Source organism: Puma concolor, chromosome C1 (assembly GCF_028749965.1).
Source record: "Puma concolor isolate L17-30 chromosome C1, mPumCon1.1.hap2, whole genome shotgun sequence".
Lineage (NCBI taxonomy): Eukaryota > Metazoa > Chordata > Mammalia > Carnivora > Felidae > Puma > Puma concolor.
In genome coordinates, this window is record NC_141674.1 from 20,104,628 (window position 1) to 20,126,162 (window position 21,535).

A 21,535-nucleotide genomic window follows, 5' to 3' on the forward strand; every position below is an offset into this window, starting at 1 on the left:
TGAAGCTTGCTTGCCTGCAGGTCTGGGTGAGGGTTTGAAATCGCCTGAGATGAGGCCATCTAGAGGCCAGGCATGTTTTGACTTCTCTCTCTGGGCCACACCCCTGTGCTTGATAACATTATTAGAGCACATGCAGTATGAATACCTGCAGAGACCAGATACCTTCATGGGACTCAACTTCCTGCTGGTCTCCCTGGAGTCTCAGTCACACTGTCCTTCCTCCTACCCCCTGTACATTAAGTACCCCTCTAAGGGCCCAGAGGTGAGAAGAAGTACCATACCCTTTAGTGTAGCAATAGTAAGTTTAAATTAAGAGAGTTCTAGATGAAAGGGCCAATTTGAAATAAGCCATGAAAGAAGGTCTAGAAAGGAAGGTCTCTTCTAGGAAGAGCAGCTAGGAACGAGGGGAGTGTGAGGCATTGCAGACTAGTAGAGCTAGCTTAGCTAGTTTTAGTCTTCCCTTCTACAGAGGAGCCAGGCAAGGCCTAGTGAGGTTAACTTGTTAGAACCATGGAGGTAGGCCCTCAGCATGTCCAGAGACAGGTTGTCGCCAGGCTTTTTGTGGAGCGTGGAGCATCGCCTCTCATGGTGGCAAGCTTCCCCTTTACAGTAGAAAGAGTGCATGCTCTGGAATCAGAGGGCTGTGGGTTTGAACTCCACTGCTTCTGTTTAATAGCTCTCTGTCCTTGGGCAAGTCATTTCACTTCTGAGCTCCTGCTTTGGTAAAATGGGGAGGATGCCTGCATCAGAAGACGGTTGCGAGAGTTAAATGTGAGTCAGCCATGTACCTGAGGGTTAGACACACGAGAGTCCCATATTTGTATCAGTTGTGCTTCCCTTCCCACAAGGAGACTTGCTTTATTCCTCTTTCCAGCATCCTTTGAATTTGGAGATTTGGTCTCCTTGAGCTTTATTTATGACTTCTGAAGTGTATATATAGGGGGTTTCCCTGTGGAGGTGGGCTCCTGAAAAGCATTCTGGAGACCAGAAGAGTTCTGACTCTCCTTTACCGTGCATTCCCCACCTGGCGGCCCGAAGGTACCAGGAAGAAATGTCCCCTTATCTCCAGAACAATAGCCTATTGTGAGGGAGTTCAGTGTTGGGTTTTGGGAAACTTGGGGTAGGGGTTAGGTAGGAAATCAAGTTCTCTTAGCCTTTCCCAAGAGCAGTTTCTGCCATTCCAAACAGTGGGTGTAGTTCAAGCAGGAGATGGTGTTTGGTCCTAAGCTAAAACGATGGTGCCAGCCTCTCTGCCTTTCCTTTCACCTTGTTAATCCCTGCTTAGCCCCTGACTTGAAAGTACCACCAGTATGAGGCACCTGGGTGGCTCAGTTGTCAGTTAAGCATCCGACTTCGGCTCAGGTCATGATCTTGTGGTTTGTGAGTTCGAGCCCCGTGTCAGGCTCTGTGCTGACAGCTCGGAGCCTGCTTCAGGTTCTGTGTCTCCCTCCCTCCCTCTCTCTCTCTCTCTCTCTCTCTCTCTCTCTCTCTCTCTCTCTCTGCCCCTCCTCCACTCTCTCTCACTCACTCGCTCAAAAATAAACATTAAAATAAAAAAAAAAAAAAAGTACCACCAGGATTAAGAGACAGCTTGTTCTGTGTATTGATTCGTTCTTGGCATTTCAGCCACCACCAGCTAGCCTGCTCTCTGGGCAGGGATGGCAGCTCGTCTGTTGGACTGTTGACCACTCATTGGAACAAGGGCAGAGTTTTGTAACTCTGGAATCCCTACCAGTCTGGGGTGGGTCAGATCACCCTTTCTTCCATTTAGCAAATACTGAGGAAAAGAGAACCTACAACTGAAGCTTTATTATACTGAATATCTTTTAGAAGCATTTGAGGTAGCTTCTTTTCCCCTGACACTTGACAATTAAGTTGCTTAAGGAAGTCTTTATGAAAAACCAGGCCTCCCCCAAAACTCACTTGCCTTAAGTAGTTCCTATATAATTAAGTTTGCCATACTCCATTTTCCTTGAAGTTTGTCCAGGCTGTTGCCTCCTTCCCTGCTGTCTGCCTTTCTTCAAGAATCAGGTCTCCCAGCCTTTTCTGTGTTCTTCAGGATTTCCTCCCATTCTCCAGCATGGGAGCAGCCTCCCGCCGTGGCCATGGATCTGTTAGGTATGCTGCCGGAAAAACACTTGACAAATGCCAGTGCAGATTTGGTCATTTCAGGCTGTGCATTTTCATTCAAGGAAAAGTCATTTAAGTGAATGTGGCTGAATTTCAAGGTTCCCCCCACCCCCACCCCAACATACACACCCTGTAAGTATGTGTATAGGATTTACCTGGTTCTCTTGGTGGGTGGTTTCCTCGCCAGTAGTCTGCACAACTTGGCAAAAGCACTCCTCAACTGAAAGAAGACGAGAACTCCATCTGGGGGTTAACAAAAGCTCCATTTCTCAAGGATTCAGCCAAATTTGAGAGAAAACCCTGAATCTGAGCATTTCCACGAGCCTGTACTTGAGACTTGCCTGTTGATGTTATTTAATCCGCGCAGCAAAACGAACTGATGTCATCCTCAGGCTCTGTCAGGAGATTGTTTGAATCCCCCCCCCCTCCTCTAACCCTAATCTGGTATCTTCCTGCTTTGAAAATGTACTTCATCAGACAGCCAATTCATGTTAGAGCTTGCAGCCCTTCCTGTGAGAGCACTGGCTGGCCTCCCCCCACACACCCCCCAGTGAGGTATGGACTGTGTGATTTCAGGCATGGTTTTGTTGTGGTGTGAAGAGAAGGTGTTAGCTGCCGAGTTCTGTTTGTCAGCAGAGCCTGACAAACCCATGCTGGCACTTGCTGGGGCTGGGCAACCAATCACAGCTGGAACGGTTATCGTCATGGAGTCCCTATGGGCTTCCTCTATCAGGTCACATCCCAAAATAACATTGGGCAGTATTTCAAGTGAAGAAACGAAGGCTTTCGGGGCTGTAGCCAGCCTGGAGTGTGAGATTCTGTGTGAAATACTTGGACCTGCTCCAGCGCTTTTGATCTGCATGGTAGATGAGCAATAAAATGCATGAAACACGTTGGAAACACGTGAGGAAATTCTCCCTGGCCCTGCTGCTTCCTTGGAACTGGCAGGGCACTGAGTGGGCTGATCCTTACCTCCCATCTCTCAGCAGGATTATGCTTGGAAGATAGCTAACCCGGGGAAAGAGATCTTTCCACTTAAGGGGCATTGCTACAATTCTTTCAGTAGAACTCCTGGAAGGTACCTGTTAGGTGGGCCCTTTTGGAAGAACTGAGACCCTGAGTTTTGAAATGCTAAAAGCGGCCCCCACCAGGGTGAATAGGGGCTTAGGCTGATTGAACTTTGTCTGTGTGATAGGTGTGTTGTAGAAAGTCGAACTTGTTCGGCACATTGAGGTCTGACTCAACAACCAGACATCCGGCTTTTTGTGGAACAAAAGACCTGAAAAACTGGCTTTTTGTAGGGTAGAAAGTAGAGGTGTGTCCCATGCAATAAAAGGACATGGAGTTCAGAGCACTATCTGTCCGTGTGGATAGAGGGGAGAGACTTCTCCCCTTCGGAGTCTTCCTCCCCTACCAGTCCCTCCTAATTCCCAATAAACACACTTGCTGTGATTAGCCATTGGGACTGATAGATACATCTTACATCTTTACACTGCTTATGTGTTGTCATATCTCTCATTCCAGGGTGTTACTGCCGGTAACTGCATATTCCATATGGCCCCAACCATATGGTGCCAGTGGACTTTCATGCATAGGCCCCAGGGGTACCACAAACTCCGATTTGTCCAGTCCTCCTTTGTATAACTGAGAGAACGAAGCCCAGCTTGTTGCCAGCTTTTGTCCAAGGCCATAACTGATAAGTGCCAAGCACTAGGTCTTGGTCTCCTAACACAAAGGTGTGGTGCTTTCCCCTTAGTTCATACAGTATCACAGCGTAATGGAGGAGACAGAACATAGGCTTTGGAGTTCAGCAGACCTGGGATCACAATCTCGTTTCTGCCACTTACTTGCTGGATGACTTGGACATGTAACCCAGTCCCTCTGAGCATCAGCGTGCTCATCCTCACATGTGAACGGGAGTGCTTCCAAGAGTGGTAGGAAATGAAGGAATTCCATAAAGTGCCTGGCACATCATACATGCTCAAATGGGAAATGATCTGTCTCTTCCTATGCTAACGTTTGGGTTCTTAAAAAAAAAATTTTGTTTCCTCCAATCAACTACCCCCATGCTGACCAGTTGCCATCTGCTGAAAATGACAGTTTGAGAGATTGGCCCCAAACCAACCAAATCAGAGAGATAAGATTAATGCTGCTTCCTTCCCTACTATTATTCTGTGCCCAGGCATCCCAGCCCACGTGGGGCTGCTGTTGACAGTGGTTTATTTCGCACTTTTTCTCCAAGGAGCTCAGGGTACTTTACCAAAACTGACAGCCCTCCTCAGTGTGTCTCTGAAGGAAGCCACCACACTGCCACTGCAGATACCTCCAGGGTCCTGAGAGCCCTGTCGCAGGGGCTGCTGATGTTTTCTTCCAACTCCTGGGACCTCTCAGCAGGACTAGAACATTCACTTGTGGATCTGTGGAGAGCCTGGTTTTTTAACAGAAGTTGTGGCTGAAGGAGCATCCGTAGGCCCTGCCCGACCTATATAACAGTGGTTGGTGGGTTGTTGTTGGGTTTTTTTTCTCCCCCACCCCACCCCACCCCCCCGTGAGTTCCTCGGAAGATTTCAAGGATATACACCTAGTTGAGCAGGGTTCCTCAGCTGAGGGCAGCAGAAAGAGAACAAAAGGGGACTTTGGCTTTACCTGTACTGTTGGAACTGTTTTTATCATGAGAATATTTATGCTTTACTTACTCAGTTAAAAAGAAAAATGTTCAAAACACTTACTTAATTTTTTTTAAGATTTTTAAAAAAGTTTATTATTGAGAGAGAACGAGAGAGAGCACAAGCTGGGGAGGGGCAGAGAGAGGGGGGAGACCCCGAATCCGAAGCAGGCTTCAGGTTCTGGGCTTGTCAGCGCAGAGCCCGACACGGGGCTCAAACTCCCCAACCGTGAGATCATGATCTGATTAGAAGTCAGACACTTAAGGGGCGCCTGGGTGGCTCAGTCGGTTAAGCGTCCGACTTCGGCTCAGGTCATGATCTCGCGGTCCGTGGGTTCGAGCCCCGCGTCGGGCTCTGTGCTGACAGCTCAGAGCCTGGAGCCTGTTTCAGATTCTGTGTCTCCCTCTTTCTCTGACCCTCCCCTGTTCATGCTCTCTCTCTGTCTCAAAAATAAATAAATGTTAAAAAAAAAAAAAAAAAAAAGTCAGACACTTAACTGACTGAGCCACCCAGGCACCCCAAAACAGTTAATTTTTCAAAGCCATTTGAAAAGAGCCAAGTTCTTATGGATGGACCTTTGATTCCTATTCTGTTTCAAAATACACTGATTTCTTTTTTCTGCAAGCAAGTAATTCTTACTACCAGAAGCTGGCAGATTGATAAGGAATGGATACTGAGGGAAGGAATGCTGAGGGAACCTACTGGCCCCTGTAAAAGAGAGCATTGAGCTGTGGTTTCTGATACAGACCAGAGCCTAGCAGGTGGCTTTCAAGGCCTACACAGTTGGCTCCTCTTGTCTTCTTGCTGCCTCTTTTGAGTTTATTCTCTTTGGCTTAGAAGCCAGCTGTCCCTGGTATAGCTTAGCCCTCAACATGGGGGTGGAATCCTCCTTTCTTGGAATGAACCCAGGGCTTTTTATAGCTACAGGTACTTTATTCCTTTGGAAGGGAAGACACTCTGGTGTTACCTAGAGGAGGGCCTTCTTGAGTTCTTGTCCATGATGGGACTAATTCTAATTGTATATTTAAAGTATGCTATGGTGTTCTAGGTCTGCTGCTTAGAGGAAAGCTAGATTTTCTGACTTTCTGAGCTAACACTGGAGAGCTAGACACATCCACAAATGCATACCTACATGCCTGCCTTGCGTTGAGGGCAGGCTTTGTTCACACAGTACTCAGCAGAAATGTTCTCAGCTTAGTGAAGTAACCCATGGTTTGCAGAAGGTCCAACCAACCTGGATACTTGGGAGAGAGCCTAAGAGGTACCTTCTGTCCTTCAATGTTATCATCAGACTCCAGAGTCAGAGTCATCTCGAAATAATCTTTCCAGGATGAGCTTGTTGTGGGAGTAGCAATAGACTTAGATCAGGCCATTTTGGATCTCCTTTCTCTTCAGATGTGTCTCTTTAAGAGAACTTCTTTCTTAACCATTTGAGTATTAAGAGTTTTCCCAGACCTGAGCCCATACCCAAAGCTCTCATCCTTTCTTCAGGATACAGTTAGTTCCCAGCTTGAAGTTAATATGTGGTGTTGAACCAGTGGTATTGCTAGAGAATGAAGCTGGGGCCGGCGGTGCATTTGCTGTGGCGAATATTTTTCATATTGAGCTCTTGGTTGCCAATCTTGGAGTTTACTGACCTAGAGTGAACTCTTTACTGATTAATTCAAGGCAAGCAAGGCCCACCAGTAAACATCAAATTCTCACTAAACAACAACAACAAAGCTAGGACAAAAACTGAATTTGTTCACTTGGTAAACATTTGTACATTTGTTCATCCCTGTTGTGGGCCACTTGTTAGGAATATAGTCCCAGACCTTCTTGGCAGAAAGGGAATTGTCTTTCCTATACAATACATCTTTTTCCCACCTCCTACACTTTAAGTTTATTGTATGGTAACTTGGAACAAGTGTGTCCTTGGTAAATGTACTTTATAATAACCTGATGGAGAGGGGAACTGTAGCCAACTCCTGGTGCCATCCTGGCAGTGTTTTATAAAGTTTCCCCATTGGAAAAGAACTAAAGGCTCACTGAAAGAGCAGCTTTCCTATGACTGTAGATGTTGGGGACAGGAAAGAAGACGAAAGTACTAGATGATCTGCTTCTGGTAGATAGACCATGGGTCAGCAAACTCCAGCTTATGGGCTAGCAAACTCCAGCTTATGGGCTAGTTACCTTTTTTTATAGATGTAAATAAAGTTTTATTAGAACACAGCTAGGGAAGAGTAAAAAAAAAAAAAAAAGAACGCAGTCACACCCATTTGTTTATGTATTATCTGCTTATGCTTTTGTGTTATGATGGCAGAGTTGAGTAGTTGTGACAAATGCTAATGGCCCACAGAGTCTAAAATATTTTCTATCTGGCTCTGAATAGACTTTGCCATCTGTAAGCTTTAGTATCAGGACTATATAACGTGTGCAGTGTATTTGCTCTTGGTTGGTTAAGGAAGATGTTAACCGTATAGTACGACTGTTGAAAGAAGAGTCTTTTTGCCTAATATTGCTAATATATGTCCTTGTGTGTATGTTTCAGGATCTGTCTGGTTCAATAGACGACCTCCCCATGGGGACAGAAGGAGCTCTGAGCCCTGGAGTGAGCACATCAGGGATTTCCAGCAGCCAAGGAGAGCAGAGTAATCCAGCTCAGTCTCCTTTCTCTCCTCATACTTCCCCTCACCTGCCTGGCATCCGAGGCCCCTCCCCGTCCCCTGTTGGCTCTCCCGCCAGTGTTGCCCAGTCTCGCTCAGGACCACTCTCGCCTGCTGCAGTGCCAGGTACCCTCAAATGCTGGACTTTGGGGAGAGGGAAAGGGGACTAGTCCCCAATGATATCAGGGAGCCCCAGCCTTCCACTGCCACAGAGAGCATGTCCGCAAAGTTTCCCTTCAGCATTTGAAGAAGAGAGATGGGAGCCCCTTGGTTGGGTCCCTCTGTGTACGTGGTATTGGGAGGTGGTATTGGTATTGGCCTTCCCAGGAGCCATTTCTCTCTGAAATGACCTTTGAGCTAGAATTTCCAGGCTTAGCCACTATTGGCTTCTTTCTTTGTTTGGAGCAGGCAACCAGATGCCACCTCGGCCACCCAGTGGCCAGTCGGACAGCATCATGCATCCTTCCGTGAATCAGTCGAGCATTGCTCAAGATCGAGGTGAGACCCTGGGCTTTCAAGGAGGTGCAGAGGTCTAAGGGAGCCATTTGATTATCCTGTGCAATAGCTTTGGGAGAGCTGTATGACCAGGAAGCTTAGGACAATCCCAGCAGCAAATTGTGAAGTTAGAGTGGGTTTAACCATGTTAGTGGCTCCAGAATTATGTTCCACTGTGCATGCACCACTCCTCCCACCCCGCCAGTCTTTGTTTCTCAGTGTTTGTGTTCTGATGGATTCCTCCCTACATTGTACCTAATTTGGTCAGCAAATACTGAAGACTCGGCATCAAATCTTTACCCTTCAAATCATGTACCTTTTTGTTGTCATTGCTGTTTGTCTTTTCAACCTCCATTTAATAGAAACAGTTGGCATGCCCTGGTTAATGGCCATGTTACTTCGGAGGGTCCCTAAAAGGGCACCTAATTATATAGCAAATAACATAAGAGACTTCATGCAAGTATTTGCTAAAGAAATGTAGATGGTGAAGTCCTGTGATAAGGGAGCGCATTTATTCTCATTGTATTGAGGTAATAACTTATATGGACACTACCCACAAATAGGTTACATGCAGAGGAACCCCCAGATGCCCCAGTACAGTTCCCCCCAGCCCGGCTCGGCCTTATCTCCGCGTCAGCCTTCGGGTGGACAGATGCACACAGGCATGGGCTCCTACCAGCAGAACTCCATGGGGAGCTATGGTCCCCAGGGGAGTCAGTACGGCCCACAGGGTGAGTATATTGCCCAGTTAGGAGTACATACAGGTGGGAGGGAGGAGAAAACAGTTCCTTGTCTGATATGCTGCTATCTGGGTTGCAAGAGTAGGATTGCCCTTTGCTTTAAATCCACCAAAGCCAGGCCCTAAAATAGTCTATGTTTACATAGCCAGGCCCTAAAATAGTGGAAAGTCTCTGAGCCTTTTTTTCATCTGTAAAATGGGGAAGAAGGTGTTTAACCCAAGACTGGGCACAGACACTTAATGGTAATTAAAATAAATTAGTCCTTATAGAATTTATCTTTGCTCAAAATGAGCCCTGGACAGTTGTAAAACTGAATGTCTTACACAGAGCATGGGAGAGAATGCAGGTTTTGCACGTAGAAAGGAAAGAGTTCCGGGAGTTGAAGGGCTTGGATAGCAACAAAGCTAGCCTCGCCAGCCAGCCAGCCTTGCTTTGTGCTGTGTACTGTCTTTAAGATGAGAGGACAGCTGAGGCCTGCCTTTGTATGCTCCTGGCCTCCCCCCACCTTTTTTTTTTTTTTTTTTTTTTAATGGGGTGAAGGCTGCCATGAAGTTGGTCTTACCAGACCAAATATTGAGTGATTCCCATCATTTATTATCTTTGGAGTTTTAGAGCTGAGCAAGATTTGGGAGTTGCTAGCGAGTCACTAACCAAATCTCTGTGTCTTCTCTTCTTCTTTCCCTCCCAGGAGGCTACCCCAGGCAGCCAAACTATAATGCCTTGCCCAATGCTAACTACCCCAGTGCAGGCATGGCTGGAAGCATGAACCCTATGGGTGCTGGAGGTCAGATGCATGGGCAACCTGGCATCCCACCTTATGGCACACTCCCTCCAGGGAGAATGAGTCATGCCTCCATGGGCAACCGGCCTTATGGCCCTAACATGGCCAATATGCCACCTCAGGTTGGGTCAGGGATGTGTCCCCCACCAGGGGGCATGAACCGGAAAACTCAAGAAACTGCTGTCGCCATGCATGTTGCTGCCAACTCTATCCAAAACAGGTAAGGTCTGGGAAGTGAAGAGAGTGTCAGCACAAGGAAATAAATTGTAAAGTGATTCAGGTTCTTGAGACACTTCTGGTTCTAAACCATGTCATCTTGGTAAATATGTATTTTATTGAGAGCTCTTTTGAAAACTGAGTTTCCTTACAGTGAAATACACAACAAAAGTGCTGGTTCTTTTTGTGTGTGTGTGTGTGTGTGTGTGTGTGTGTGTGTGTGTGTGTGTGTGTGTTAAGTTTATTTATTTTGACAGAAAGAGAGAGAACTAAGAGAACCAGTGGGGAGGGGCAGAGAGAGCCGGGGTGGGGGGGTGGACACAGGATCCAAAGTGCTGATTCTTAAGCGTCTTCAGTTGGTATCAAGTTTCACATGACCTGATGTTGTATGTAAACATAGATTATTTTGATGAGTAAAATAAGTCTTCAGAGTTTCTTTATTTCTTGTGTTAATCTAGTTTTTTGGTTTCCAAAAGGATTTTTAATATACACATGACTTGGATCTGTAGTGTGAGAAATAGAGGATGGCAGGGTTGTGGTTTGCCATTTTTCTACTGTTCTGTATGGTTCTTTGTGTTTGAGTCTGGTACTAAAGTGCAGAGAGCTCATGTGATTTGGTTTAATGACTTGAAGATTCATCCATTCTTCCTTGGCCACTCAATTTGGTGGCTGTTGACTTCAGTGAATATGATTCTACTAGTTTTTGAAGGCTCTGTCCGTGCACTCCATTGTTGGTGGCTACAGTTCTTAAAGTGACTCTTGTCTTATGGAAATCTTGATGAACTAAGGTAGAATAGGGTGATTAATGGTAAAGAGGTGAGTTTGATAGTACTTTGAAGAATGATGGAACCATAGGGTTTGCAGTAGGTCCATCCAGGTGCAATGCTGTGAGGGGTCCAGTTTGGTTGGGATTTGACGTAACAGAGAATGGTAAAGTTGAGCATTTAATTTAGGCCTTTTGCCATACAGAAGGTCCTTATACGGAAACACATTTTGACACTGGAGGTGCCTTAGAGGGAGGCAGTACTTAAAGAGAGACGCTGTAGGACTTGCTTCTTCAAGTACTGTATCGTTTAAAATTGAGCTTTACTGTGTCCTGTTTGGAGCCTGAACCCTCTTAGAACTTCTGGTGGGAGGTAGAAGATGGGAATATCTAGGTCAGGTGGTACATGGTTTTGGTTTGAGAAACGCATAAACTTTTTCCTTGTATAAGCCTCACTAGATAATCTTGGTTCACAAACTCTATTCAGCTCAGGTCCAAGTGTGAAGCTCAGTGTCTTCTCTCTCTCTCTCTCACACTTTCCATCTTCTTCCTCAGGCCACCAGGCTACCCCAATATGAATCAGGGAGGCATGATGGGAACAGGACCTCCCTATGGGCAAGGGATTAATAGTATGGCTGGCATGATCAACCCTCAGGGACCCCCGTATCCCATGGGTGGAACCATGGCCAACAATTCAGCAGGTAAGTACAAGTCCTTGCTCACTCCAGGAATTTCGTCTAGAATGATCTTCCTGTCACACGCTTGTTGGACTTGAGATTTTTTTCCCCTCTTTTATAGGGATGGCAGCCAGCCCAGAGATGATGGGCCTTGGGGACGTCAAGTTAACTCCAGCCACCAAAATGAACAACAAGGCAGATGGGACACCCAAGACAGAATCCAAATCCAAGGTAATGATTTATATCTTGACTCCTCTCAGCTCTCTGTCCCATGCTTTCCAGTGATAGGAAGGAAAAAGAAAAGAGGGTGACTAGATTCTCTAGTCTTTTATGACATGGATTAGATCATCTCAGAAAAGGCTGCTCTTACCTCTTCTAATCATGAAGGTTCCCAGGCTAATAGCTCATGGAATTAGATTTCAGTTAGCCTAAGGGGTCCTGATGTAAATAACACAGTGTTCTCACAGCTGTCTGTTATAGACTAAGTGCCAGGCCAGCAGTGTAGAATTCTCTGTAATGCCCTCTGTGAAACTGCACCCTGTTCTCATGCATTGATAGGTGGTGTGTGCCATAGGCAACTAGTTCCTCTTCTCTTCCTGGACCTTACTCAGAGCAGTAGGAATGGTTGGTGCCCTGGGTTCTCTAAAGAAGGAGATGAGGCAGGTGGGGTTTGGGCCCTTGCTTGGCCTCCCTGTAGGATGGTCCTGAGCGTGCTATCTATTGGGATACGTGGCAATCTGGGGACCTGCTCAGTGTTTGAGTCATTTGAAACATTTCTGCCCTTTGTCATACCCCATTTTCCCCATCTTATAAAGTAGGGGAAAGTAAAAATCTACAGCTGCCACCTCCTGTGGACCTTCACCTCTGGCTCTCAGACCCTTTTAGCCATCTTCCTGTCTTGGACAGGATAATTAACATCCAGAGCCTTTTCAGGCACGTAGGAGACCCTTCCTTTCTTGAGAGGAGGAAGTTTCTTTTTGTTTTAGTCCATCCCATTGTCTCAAGATCATGTTTTGAGTTTCTTGAATTCTCAGAAACAGTGTATAAAAGCATGCCTAGGCTCCTGGGTGATAGCAGGGGAGTAGTAGTGACATTGATGTGAGGTGGATAAGGGTTTGACACTTAGCTCTGCTGCTTAAAAACTATGAGATTTTAGGAATGGCCTCCATGTGCCTGCTTCCTTATCTTTGAAGAGGAGAATAATTTATAATACCTAATATGAAAAGGCATTTAGCATAGCACCCAATGCATTATATATAGTCAGTGTTAGCTTCCTTCCTTTACAGGAAGAATTTCTAGCTCTCATTTGGTCTTTTGACCTTGCAAATGCAAGGTACCCCAGAATAAGAAGCTTTACCACTACTCTAATCAAGGGACTTCTGAGACCCTTAGCATAGGCTTTGAATCTGACCGATTCCTATGAATCTTGACCTGCCCCTTCCAGAAATCCAGTTCTTCTACTACAACCAATGAGAAGATCACCAAGTTGTATGAGCTGGGTGGTGAGCCTGAGAGGAAGATGTGGGTGGACCGTTATCTGGCCTTCACGGAGGAGAAGGCCATGGGCATGACAAATCTGCCTGCTGTGGGTAGGAAACCTCTGGACCTCTATCGCCTCTATGTGTCTGTGAAGGAGATTGGTGGATTGACTCAGGTGAGTGCCTAGCACTTGGCTTCCCCTGTGGTTTCAACAAGCCTCTCTCTAGGTGCTCAGTGGCTTCACCTGGTGCAAAGCATCCCACAGGGACGTCACCGTCTCCTGCTCTCTGAGGCACATACTGATAGACTGGAAGCATGGGGCTTCCATAGGCAGGAGGCTGAGACCTCCCTGGCTAGTATGAAGTATTAGCATTGAGTTTACCATATGTCTAGGGTCTCACTGGGGTGCAAAGATAGGGAAAATGTGGACATTCTGATTCCATGGGAGGCAGTCTGGCATTGCAAGCAAGACCATGGTTTGGAGAGATGGTCCTGGTTTTGAATTCTTCCTTAGCCACTTAACAATATATGTCACCTTAATCAAGGTGTATGGCCACTCTGAGTCCTAACTTTTCTTATTTGTAAAGTAGGGATAGTGTGTATCCTGCTAGATTGTCTAAAGCTGGAAATAATATGCAAAGCTTACAGCAAGATTTCTGCCACGTAAATTGGTTTGTGAGATGGTACCCAGGTAGCCAGAGTAGTGGCTGACCCTTTCATTCCTGGAAACTTCCCGGTGAAGATGGGATTTCAGGAGCTATTTAGTAGAAATAGTTTATGAAGGACAAAGTAGGTTGGGAAATTGTTTAGTTACTCTGTATGGGATATTTAAGTGAATGGATTCATTTCTGCTGAAAAACTCTGAACTGAACTCCATCCTGAGCCCTGCCTCTGCTCTGAAACCTTATAGTTTTGCTTTACACTCAGCCCATGAGGCACACAGTTGAGGCAATGCTGTGCCTTGCAAACTTTCCTCCTATGTGTGTTACGTAGTCATTAGATCAGGAGCCTGCTGTTGGATCTGAGTTTGTGGCTTAGCTCAGGGGGAGGCGTGGCAGGGAGAGATGTGTTCCAAACCTTCTAAATCAGAAGAGGAAAACAGCTGTCACCAGCAGAAAAGAAAGTGATTGGAATGAAGCCAGCCAACAGTCAGTTATGAATTCCTTCTCCCTTCAGGCTTTATTCCCCTCCCCCACAAAGGAAAACAAAACAAAACAAGACACGTGCACACTGCCACATAACTGGCGTGGGAAGCAACGCCACAGCAGGCTTCTGAGGTGACCCTGGGCTCATTCCCGCCGTTATCCCTGGCGTTGAGTTTTCCTAGCCAGGCTTCTCCTGCCTGTGGGGATGGGGTCGGGGGTGGGGGGGTCGTTGGCTTAGGTTTGGCACGCTTTTGATTGAATGGGCTTCTGGATTCATTAAATGACGTAGGATGAGGTACAGAGGGAATCCTGAAGCCTGCGCCTGTCTTGCAGTTTGTGAGAGAATGCCAGCCTTTTAGGCGCTATGATGTAATTGAACGCTAAAGACGGGGTTCAGAGGAGAAATAGCGCTGTTATAAGCTAGTCTGTAATGCTTCCAAGAAGGCAGAAAATGAGTCCTGAGCTTCTGTGAAGGATTAAGTAGGGTGTTAGGCAGAGGAAGGGGCCATTCCAGTTGACTGGCCTAAGTGGCATGGAAATAGGAGAGAGTCTGGAATATACACAACCAACACCATCTCCAACCTTCAGAATTCATCTCAGACATTACCTGTTCTAGGGAAGTGTTCTGGTCACCTCCCCGCCATCTAGGTTGTCCCTCTCTTTGCTTCCTTATCACTCTTCTCTCTGGTATCACGGGTACCAGATCAGTAGATATGACAACATATTGAACTTCCGTTATGGGTTAGGACTGGAAAGCTGGTGTTCCCAGCCTTTGAGGTAGATGAATAAGTGTAAGAATGCATGAAGAAGGAGGCCTGCCTGACTAGAGCAGAAAGACTGTCTAATTGTAGGGATTGGGGCATGGTCTTGGTCAGCGTGTCCTGAAGCTTAGGAAAGGAGGCAGAAGGGTAGGTTAGCTGCTGGGAAGGCACAGAGAAGTTATAGGGCCTGAAGCATCTCCTGAACAATCAGGATAGTGACTAGTAGGGAAGGGCTTGTAGTTAGTTACATGTCACTGAGAAGGAGGGCAGCAGTGGCACAAGAATGTAAAATGTGCAAAGAGCCCCACACCAAGAAAAAAGAAAAGAAAAGAAAAACCCGGAAACCTCCAGTTTGACAAAAGTAAGTCAGGCAGAGTGGTGGCTGACAGTACCACATCTCCGTTTTTGAAAACTGATTTTTTATTGTTGCCTTGAAAGGGGTTTGGATCTGATGGTGATTTGCACAACAGTTTTCAGTAATATACTTGTGTAAAGCATCATACCTTCTAAATTCTGTTCTCTCCCACTAACAGTGATGTGAAATTTGCCCTCATGTGAATAAGCACTGTCTGCTAGTTGCAGTGATCTGTGGATAGAGCCTGCTGAGGGTGGAGGGACGCTAGCCATGGATTTAATACTTGTCATGGACTTACGCACCAAGCGGGGTTAACTTTGGTGGTTGACTGAGAACTGTGATTCCCTAAGAGATGAGAACCTGGAAGCCTGATGGGGTCTGGGGCTTGTGGGCAGGAAGATCAGGTGGAAGACGTACCCCGACTCTTCTGGTTGGTTGTACAGGTCAACAAGAACAAAAAATGGCGGGAACTTGCGACCAACCTCAATGTGGGCACCTCAAGCAGCGCTGCCAGCTCCCTGAAAAAGCAGTACATCCAGTGTCTCTATGCCTTTGAGTGCAAGATTGAACGGGGGGAAGACCCTCCCCCAGACATCTTCGCAGCTGCTGATTCCAAGAAGTCCCAGCCCAAGATCCAGCCTCCCTCTCCTGGTAAGGATCTGGGTGAGCCGCCCCACCAAAGCATTCAGGGTCCAGGCTCATTATCCGGCAGTGCCTGGCACCGGGGACGTGTACTCTGCCCTGTCCTACCACAGGGCTTTAACGAGTTGGCAGACTGAAGAGCGGACGGTGGCGACTCCCTTGAGATGTAGTCTGTAGCAGCCCTTAAGTTTTAATTTTCATTGTGCACCTGGCATCTTGCCAAATGTTTGTAAACTAGTGAGTGGGAGGGACACCAGAGGAGTGGGGAAATCTGACAAATAGCAGTGAGGCAGGGCCATCTGGGAGCTTTGGCCCACTGATGTCAGCGCCTTAGAATGCCGCTCAGACGAGAGCCCTGAATTCCCCAGGGAGCTCAGATGCTAATGAATGGGAAGGAGCGGGTAGGGAGGGATATGAATGGAACTCTCTGATGGGAGGGCCTCTGCCCACCCTCCTTTCTGAGAGGAGGCTGGGTCCTGGGCAAGCATGGGAAGGAGAGGGAAGAGGGCCAGGGCTCCTAGAAGGTGGGTGTAAACACATGTGCCCTGGTATTGACCTCTGAGGGTGTAATGAGTGCCTGAGATGACTCATCAGCTGGGGAGGCCTAAGCAGTGGGATGTCTGCTGTTGGGAATGGTAACTAATGGAAACATTAATTACTGGTGGTTCTGCTCGCATCAGCTTAGAGGAGGAACATTGGAACCTAAGTGGTGACACTGCTAGATTCTTGTGAGTAGGAGCTCCTAGGTTCCTAAAGCACGCTGCAGGTTTAGGGCAAGATGGAGCCTTGCTACCTAGGATTCTAGGGGCTCTGCCTGGGAACTTGGGCTCCCGCATTACAGGGTTTAGTAAGTTAGCCAGAGTCCTTGGGGAAGGAAAGCAAAATAGTCAGGGAAGCTGGCAGAGAGTCCAGGAAATCACTAGTGTGGTGATGGCATTGCCACACTACTCCTGTTCTCCAAATGTGAAATCGTAGCAAGGAGCAATAGACCCCTCAAATTCCCTCCTCTATTACCTGGCCTTATAGATCGATCTCCTGCTGAGAAGGGTGCTTCAGGCTTTAAAGAACCCCAGCTTTAGCCTTATAGCAATCCCTTCCAAAAAGATCCCGGGGCATTTGTGTATTTCTGTGAGAGTTAAACACTTGCTGGCTCACCCCACATCTCTGTCCACAGCGGGATCTGGGTCTATGCAGGGGCCACAGACACCTCAGTCAACCAGCAGTTCCATGGCAGAAGGAGGAGACCTGAAGCCACCAACTCCAGCATCCACACCACATAGTCAGATCCCCCCCTTGCCAGGCATGAGGTAAGGCCAGGAGCAGGGGCAGGGGGGTTGAAAGACCTGAGCAGAAGTGCATGAGCTTCTGTGCAGCCCAAGAGTGGTCCCTGCTCTGCCTGCCCGGCCAGTGACTCGCATGTGCCCTGCTTACTGGAGGAATTGCTTTATTTGGGGTTTAATTGGCTTTCCTCACTCTGGAGCAGGAGCAATTCAGTTGGGATCCAGGATGCCTTTCCTGATGGAAGTGACCCCACATTCCAGAAGCGGAATTCCATGACTCCAAACCCTGGGTACCAGCCCAGTATGAATACCTCTGACATGATGGGGCGCATGTCCTACGAGCCAAATAAGGATCCTTATGGCAGCATGAGGAAAGGTGACCAATTACTGTTGGCCTCGTGCCCTTGAGGACAGGGCCAGGGAAATGGGGGGATGTCTTGAGAGTGGCTCAGGGTTCTTGTTGAGCCATTTTTTGAGATAAGGCATTTCTAGACCTAACCACCACTCTTCGTCCCTATCTCCTTTCTTGTCTCCCTCTCCCTGGCCTTACCTTGTCATACCTTAACAAGTATGTGCTCTTTGCTGGTTGGAGCCTCTTTAGATCTCTTTTGAATTTGCCGGTGAAACCGTAGGAACAAACCCAAGCTCTAAACAGGGCCTGGTCTTTGGGGCAGGCAAGGTGTGGGTTGCTAGGCCTGCTGGCTTACCCGTTTGCTCACTGCCTTCCTTTCTGTACTCAGCTCCAGGGAGTGATCCCTTCATGTCCTCAGGGCAGGGCCCCAATGGCGGAATGGGAGACCCCTACAGCCGAGCTGCCGGCCCTGGGCTGGGAAATGTGGCGATGGGACCTCGACAGCACTATCCCTATGGAGGTCCTTATGACAGAGTGAGGTAAGCATGGCCCCCGCTCCTGTCCCACCCCAGCACCCCACAGCTCTAGTGGACTCAATCCACTTCTTCAATTGTGTTTAGGACGGAGCCTGGAATAGGACCCGAGGGAAACATGGGCACTGGAGCCCCACAGCCGAATCTCATGCCTTCCAACCCAGACTCGGGGATGTATTCTCCTAGCCGCTACCCCCCGCAGCAGCAGCAGCAGCAACAACGGTGAGTGAACCCTGGTCCTAGTGTCGCTGTGGCTCAGGCTTTGCCATTTCCCACCCTGATCCTCTGATTCTCTCCCTCCCGCAGACATGATTCCTATGGCAATCAGTTCTCCACTCAAGGCACCCCTTCCGGCAGCCCCTTCCCCAGCCAGCAGACCACAATGTATCAGCAGCAGCAGCAGGTGAGGAGGGTAGCAGGGTGAACTGACACACAGGTTCCCCTTGAGAGGCAGTTAGAAAACGAAGTTGAAAAGTTTAGGCTTGCTTTTGATACTTTGGTGTTCTCCCACCTACATGACCAATTCTGCTGAAGAGCCAAGCCCTCAACCTTGTCCTGTTGAGATTCTAGTCCAGTCTCTCTAGTTCTCCACAAGGGCCAGATACAGGCCTTATTTTGATTTTTAGACTTATGTACATTTTTCTACGCAGAGCAAGGGAGAACCAGAGGGGAATAGGGAATGGTTCTTGATTTCAGAAACAACTTTAAAAGATCATTTGTAAAGGTGAATCCTTTGTTCGCTTGGAGACCGTGTCCTCTTCTAGAGGAGTGGAAGTAAGCCTGGCGAGTGTCTGGTGTAGCCATCTTGGCAGCTGCGTGTGGATCTTGGGTCCCTGAGTGCAGAATTTAACCTCCCCTCTGCTTGTCCCTGTCTTAGAATTACAAGCGGCCGATGGATGGCACGTACGGCCCTCCTGCCAAGCGGCACGAAGGGGAGATGTACAGCGTGCCGTACAGCACGGGGCAGGGGCAGCCCCAACAGCAGCAGTTGCCCCCAGCCCAGCCCCAGCCTGCCAGCCAGCAGCAAGCTGCCCAGCCTTCCCCTCAGCAAGATGTGTACAACCAGTATGGCAACACTTACCCCGCCACTGCCGCTGCTGCTACTGAGCGCCGACCAGCAGGCGGCCCCCAGAACCAGTTTCCATTCCAGTTTGGCCGAGACCGTGTCTCTGCACCCCCCGGCTCCAATGCCCAGCAGAACATGCCACCGCAAATGATGGGCGGCCCCATACAGGCATCGGCTGAGGTTACTCAGCAAGGCACCATGTGGCAAGGGCGTAATGACATGACCTACAATTACGCCAACAGGCAGAGCACTGGCTCTGCCCCCCAGGGCCCCGCCTATCATGGTGTGAACCGAACAGATGAAATGCTGCACACGGATCAGAGGGCCAACCATGAAGGCCCGTGGCCTTCCCATGGCACACGTCAGCCCCCATATGGTCCCTCTGCCCCCGTGCCCCCCATGACAAGGCCCCCTCCATCCAACTACCAGCCCCCGCCAAGCATGCAGAATCACATTCCTCAGGTATCCAGCCCCGCTCCCCTGCCCCGGCCAATGGAGAACCGCACCTCCCCTAGCAAGTCTCCATTCCTGCACTCTGGGATGAAGATGCAAAAGGCAGGTCCCCCAGTGCCTGCCTCGCACATAGCACCTGCCCCTGTGCAGCCACCCATGATTCGGCGGGACATCACCTTCCCACCTGGCTCTGTGGAAGCAACACAGCCTGTGTTGAAGCAGAGGAGGCGGCTCACAATGAAAGACATTGGTAAGGAGACCTCCCCGATCAGGTTGCTTTATCTCTTCTTAAAGTCTTGTCCATTTTTTTTGTCTCCATCCCAACATTCTGGATGAGATAAAATCTGGTCCAGTGTTGTCTGAAATAGAGCCAAAGAACTTTGGATAAGGAAGACAGCTGGTATCAGGCTTTACTAAAAGCAAGCGCCATGCAGTGATGTCCTAAGGGAGCCTAGAAGCAGATGTGTGTCCTCTCCTAGATAGGAACTGCCTCCCGCCATGTGTTATCTTCAGAGTAGCCTGACTGATGGGCCAGCCCTGGGGGAGCATCCGGCCAACCTGGGCTTGGTAGATGGACGACATGGAGGTTTATTTCAGGAACCCCGGAGGCATGGCGGGTAATGATGTCCCTCAAGTCTGGGCTGCTGGCAGAGAGCACATGGGCATTAGACACCATTAACATCCTGCTGTATGACGACAACAGCATCATGACCTTCAACCTCAGTCAGGTGAGTACAGGTGCCTCGGAAAGATTGGAAGAATGGGAGGGCCTGAGATCTTCTTGAAGTAGACAGTGCTACGTGACACAAGGAATTAAGCCTTCCCCGGCCAACATGGTCTCCCCTCTCTCACTCACTCTCTGGTATCTTCCATGCCAGTGCTTTGATTCCATGCCAGTACTTTGCCACTGGCCATGGGCCCAGAACACTGGGAACAATAATAATTTGTGTAAGGTATCAGGATTGACTTCAAAGGGAATTGGGGAGAAACTTTTTGGAATCGGTAAGAAATGCAGATTCTGTTGGTGTGAGTGAGGACACCACGTTTTCAGACTACAAGAAAAACCTGTGGTCTTTATTAGTGAGCATGACAGTTTCTTTTTTTCCCCTTCTTACTTCATCCACCATGAGTACGGGAGGTCTTTATCAATCCCATTTTCCTAAGGTATAGAAAGGGAAGTGGAAAGAAGTAGGCTTGGCGGGGGGTATTTTAATTACATTCTTGCAGAGAGATGGTTCTCTGGATCCTCTCTGCACAGGATGTGTGCACCTTGAGTTTTCCCACTAGCTGGGAAGAGTTTCTGCTGCACCATCCCAGTCTTTTTGATCATCCTTAGCACTTACCAACCCATCTATCAAGGAGCTGACTAGGGAGCATTGTTATTAATAGTTAACCATTTATTGTGCCGTCACCTTGTGCCAGATCCTTCATATTTTCTTTCATGTCAGCCTCACAACAGTCTTCCGAGGCACATGTGGCCTCTTAGAGATGAGTAAGTCGGTTGAGAGTCTTATCTTTGCCCAAGTTCACACAGCTGTCATCAGGGTCTTTCTGATTCCAAAGCCTGACTTGATGTCCATTTTATAAGATTGCCTCCCCATGAGAAAGAAAAGGAACAGATACTGATTTCCATATGCCAGGCATTTGATATATTCCATTTAGTCCTCAGAACCAATGTGTAAAGTTTAGGAATTTCCGTCATGTTCAGTGGAAAGATAGAAGAAGTACAGCTTAGAGAGTTTAAATCATATGGCTAGTTCCTAGAAAAGCCAGAATTCAAACCTAGGTCTTTCTAATTCTAAAGCCCTTATTTTTTCCATTTTGCTGTAGTCTTGCCAGAGATTTAATCTGACCGGCAATTAGGGTTTTCTTCTAGAGATAACTAGCCTGTTTTGGATCCAAGCTGGGATTTGGGTCTGTCTAGCACCAGCTTGCACCAGTGTTTGGAGGACCGAAGCCTCATCCCTTTCATTACATTGCACGATTGATTCATGGAGGTCTAGCCTCCTGGAATGTTGGGGAGCTTGGAGAAGACAGCAGGTGAACATCTGTCCACACTGCATCTCTTCTTCTCTCAGCTCGTGTTAGAGGGGTCACCCCACCGTGCCTAGCCTCGGGCTACACTTGGCAGTGTGACGTAGGGTGTCGTAAGAGGGACAGTAGCATTGACCAGTGGGTAGGAAACTGGGCCTGAGGAAGAAAAGCAGGGATTGGTAGGGAAAGAGGAGGCTGTGAGATGGTGAGGTGCAGGGCTGTCGGTCAGCACGTCTGTCCTGCTGGAAGCAGGCTTATGTGGAGGTAGGCTGAGCAGAAGGGAGAACTGTGTGCTGGGCATTGGAGAGACCCAACGACTTGC

The 21,535-nt window shown here is 48.0% G+C and overlaps 1 protein-coding gene across 3 annotated transcripts in view; it reads left to right on the plus strand.

Moving 5' to 3' along the window:
* Positions 1–21,535, plus strand: part of ARID1A (AT-rich interaction domain 1A) — a 69,660-nt gene that overhangs the window by 44,851 nt on the left and 3,274 nt on the right. For 2 of the 3 annotated variants that reach the window (XM_025925832.2, XM_086716129.1), the window contains exons 5-19: positions 7,327–7,567; positions 7,850–7,939; positions 8,500–8,667; positions 9,365–9,677; positions 10,992–11,137; positions 11,235–11,344; positions 12,558–12,767; positions 15,297–15,504; positions 16,670–16,802; positions 16,976–17,151; positions 17,516–17,666; positions 17,748–17,882; positions 17,967–18,063; positions 18,538–19,429; positions 19,777–19,907. In XM_025925832.2, the coding sequence (XP_025781617.2) occupies positions 7,327–7,567; positions 7,850–7,939; positions 8,500–8,667; positions 9,365–9,677; positions 10,992–11,137; positions 11,235–11,344; positions 12,558–12,767; positions 15,297–15,504; positions 16,670–16,802; positions 16,976–17,151; positions 17,516–17,666; positions 17,748–17,882; positions 17,967–18,063; positions 18,538–19,429; positions 19,777–19,907 (3,201 nt within the window). The remainder of the gene's footprint in view (positions 1–7,326; positions 7,568–7,849; positions 7,940–8,499; positions 8,668–9,364; positions 9,678–10,991; positions 11,138–11,234; positions 11,345–12,557; positions 12,768–15,296; positions 15,505–16,669; positions 16,803–16,975; positions 17,152–17,515; positions 17,667–17,747; positions 17,883–17,966; positions 18,064–18,537; positions 19,430–19,776; positions 19,908–21,535) is intronic. The other variant, XM_086716128.1, reaches the window with a different exon arrangement.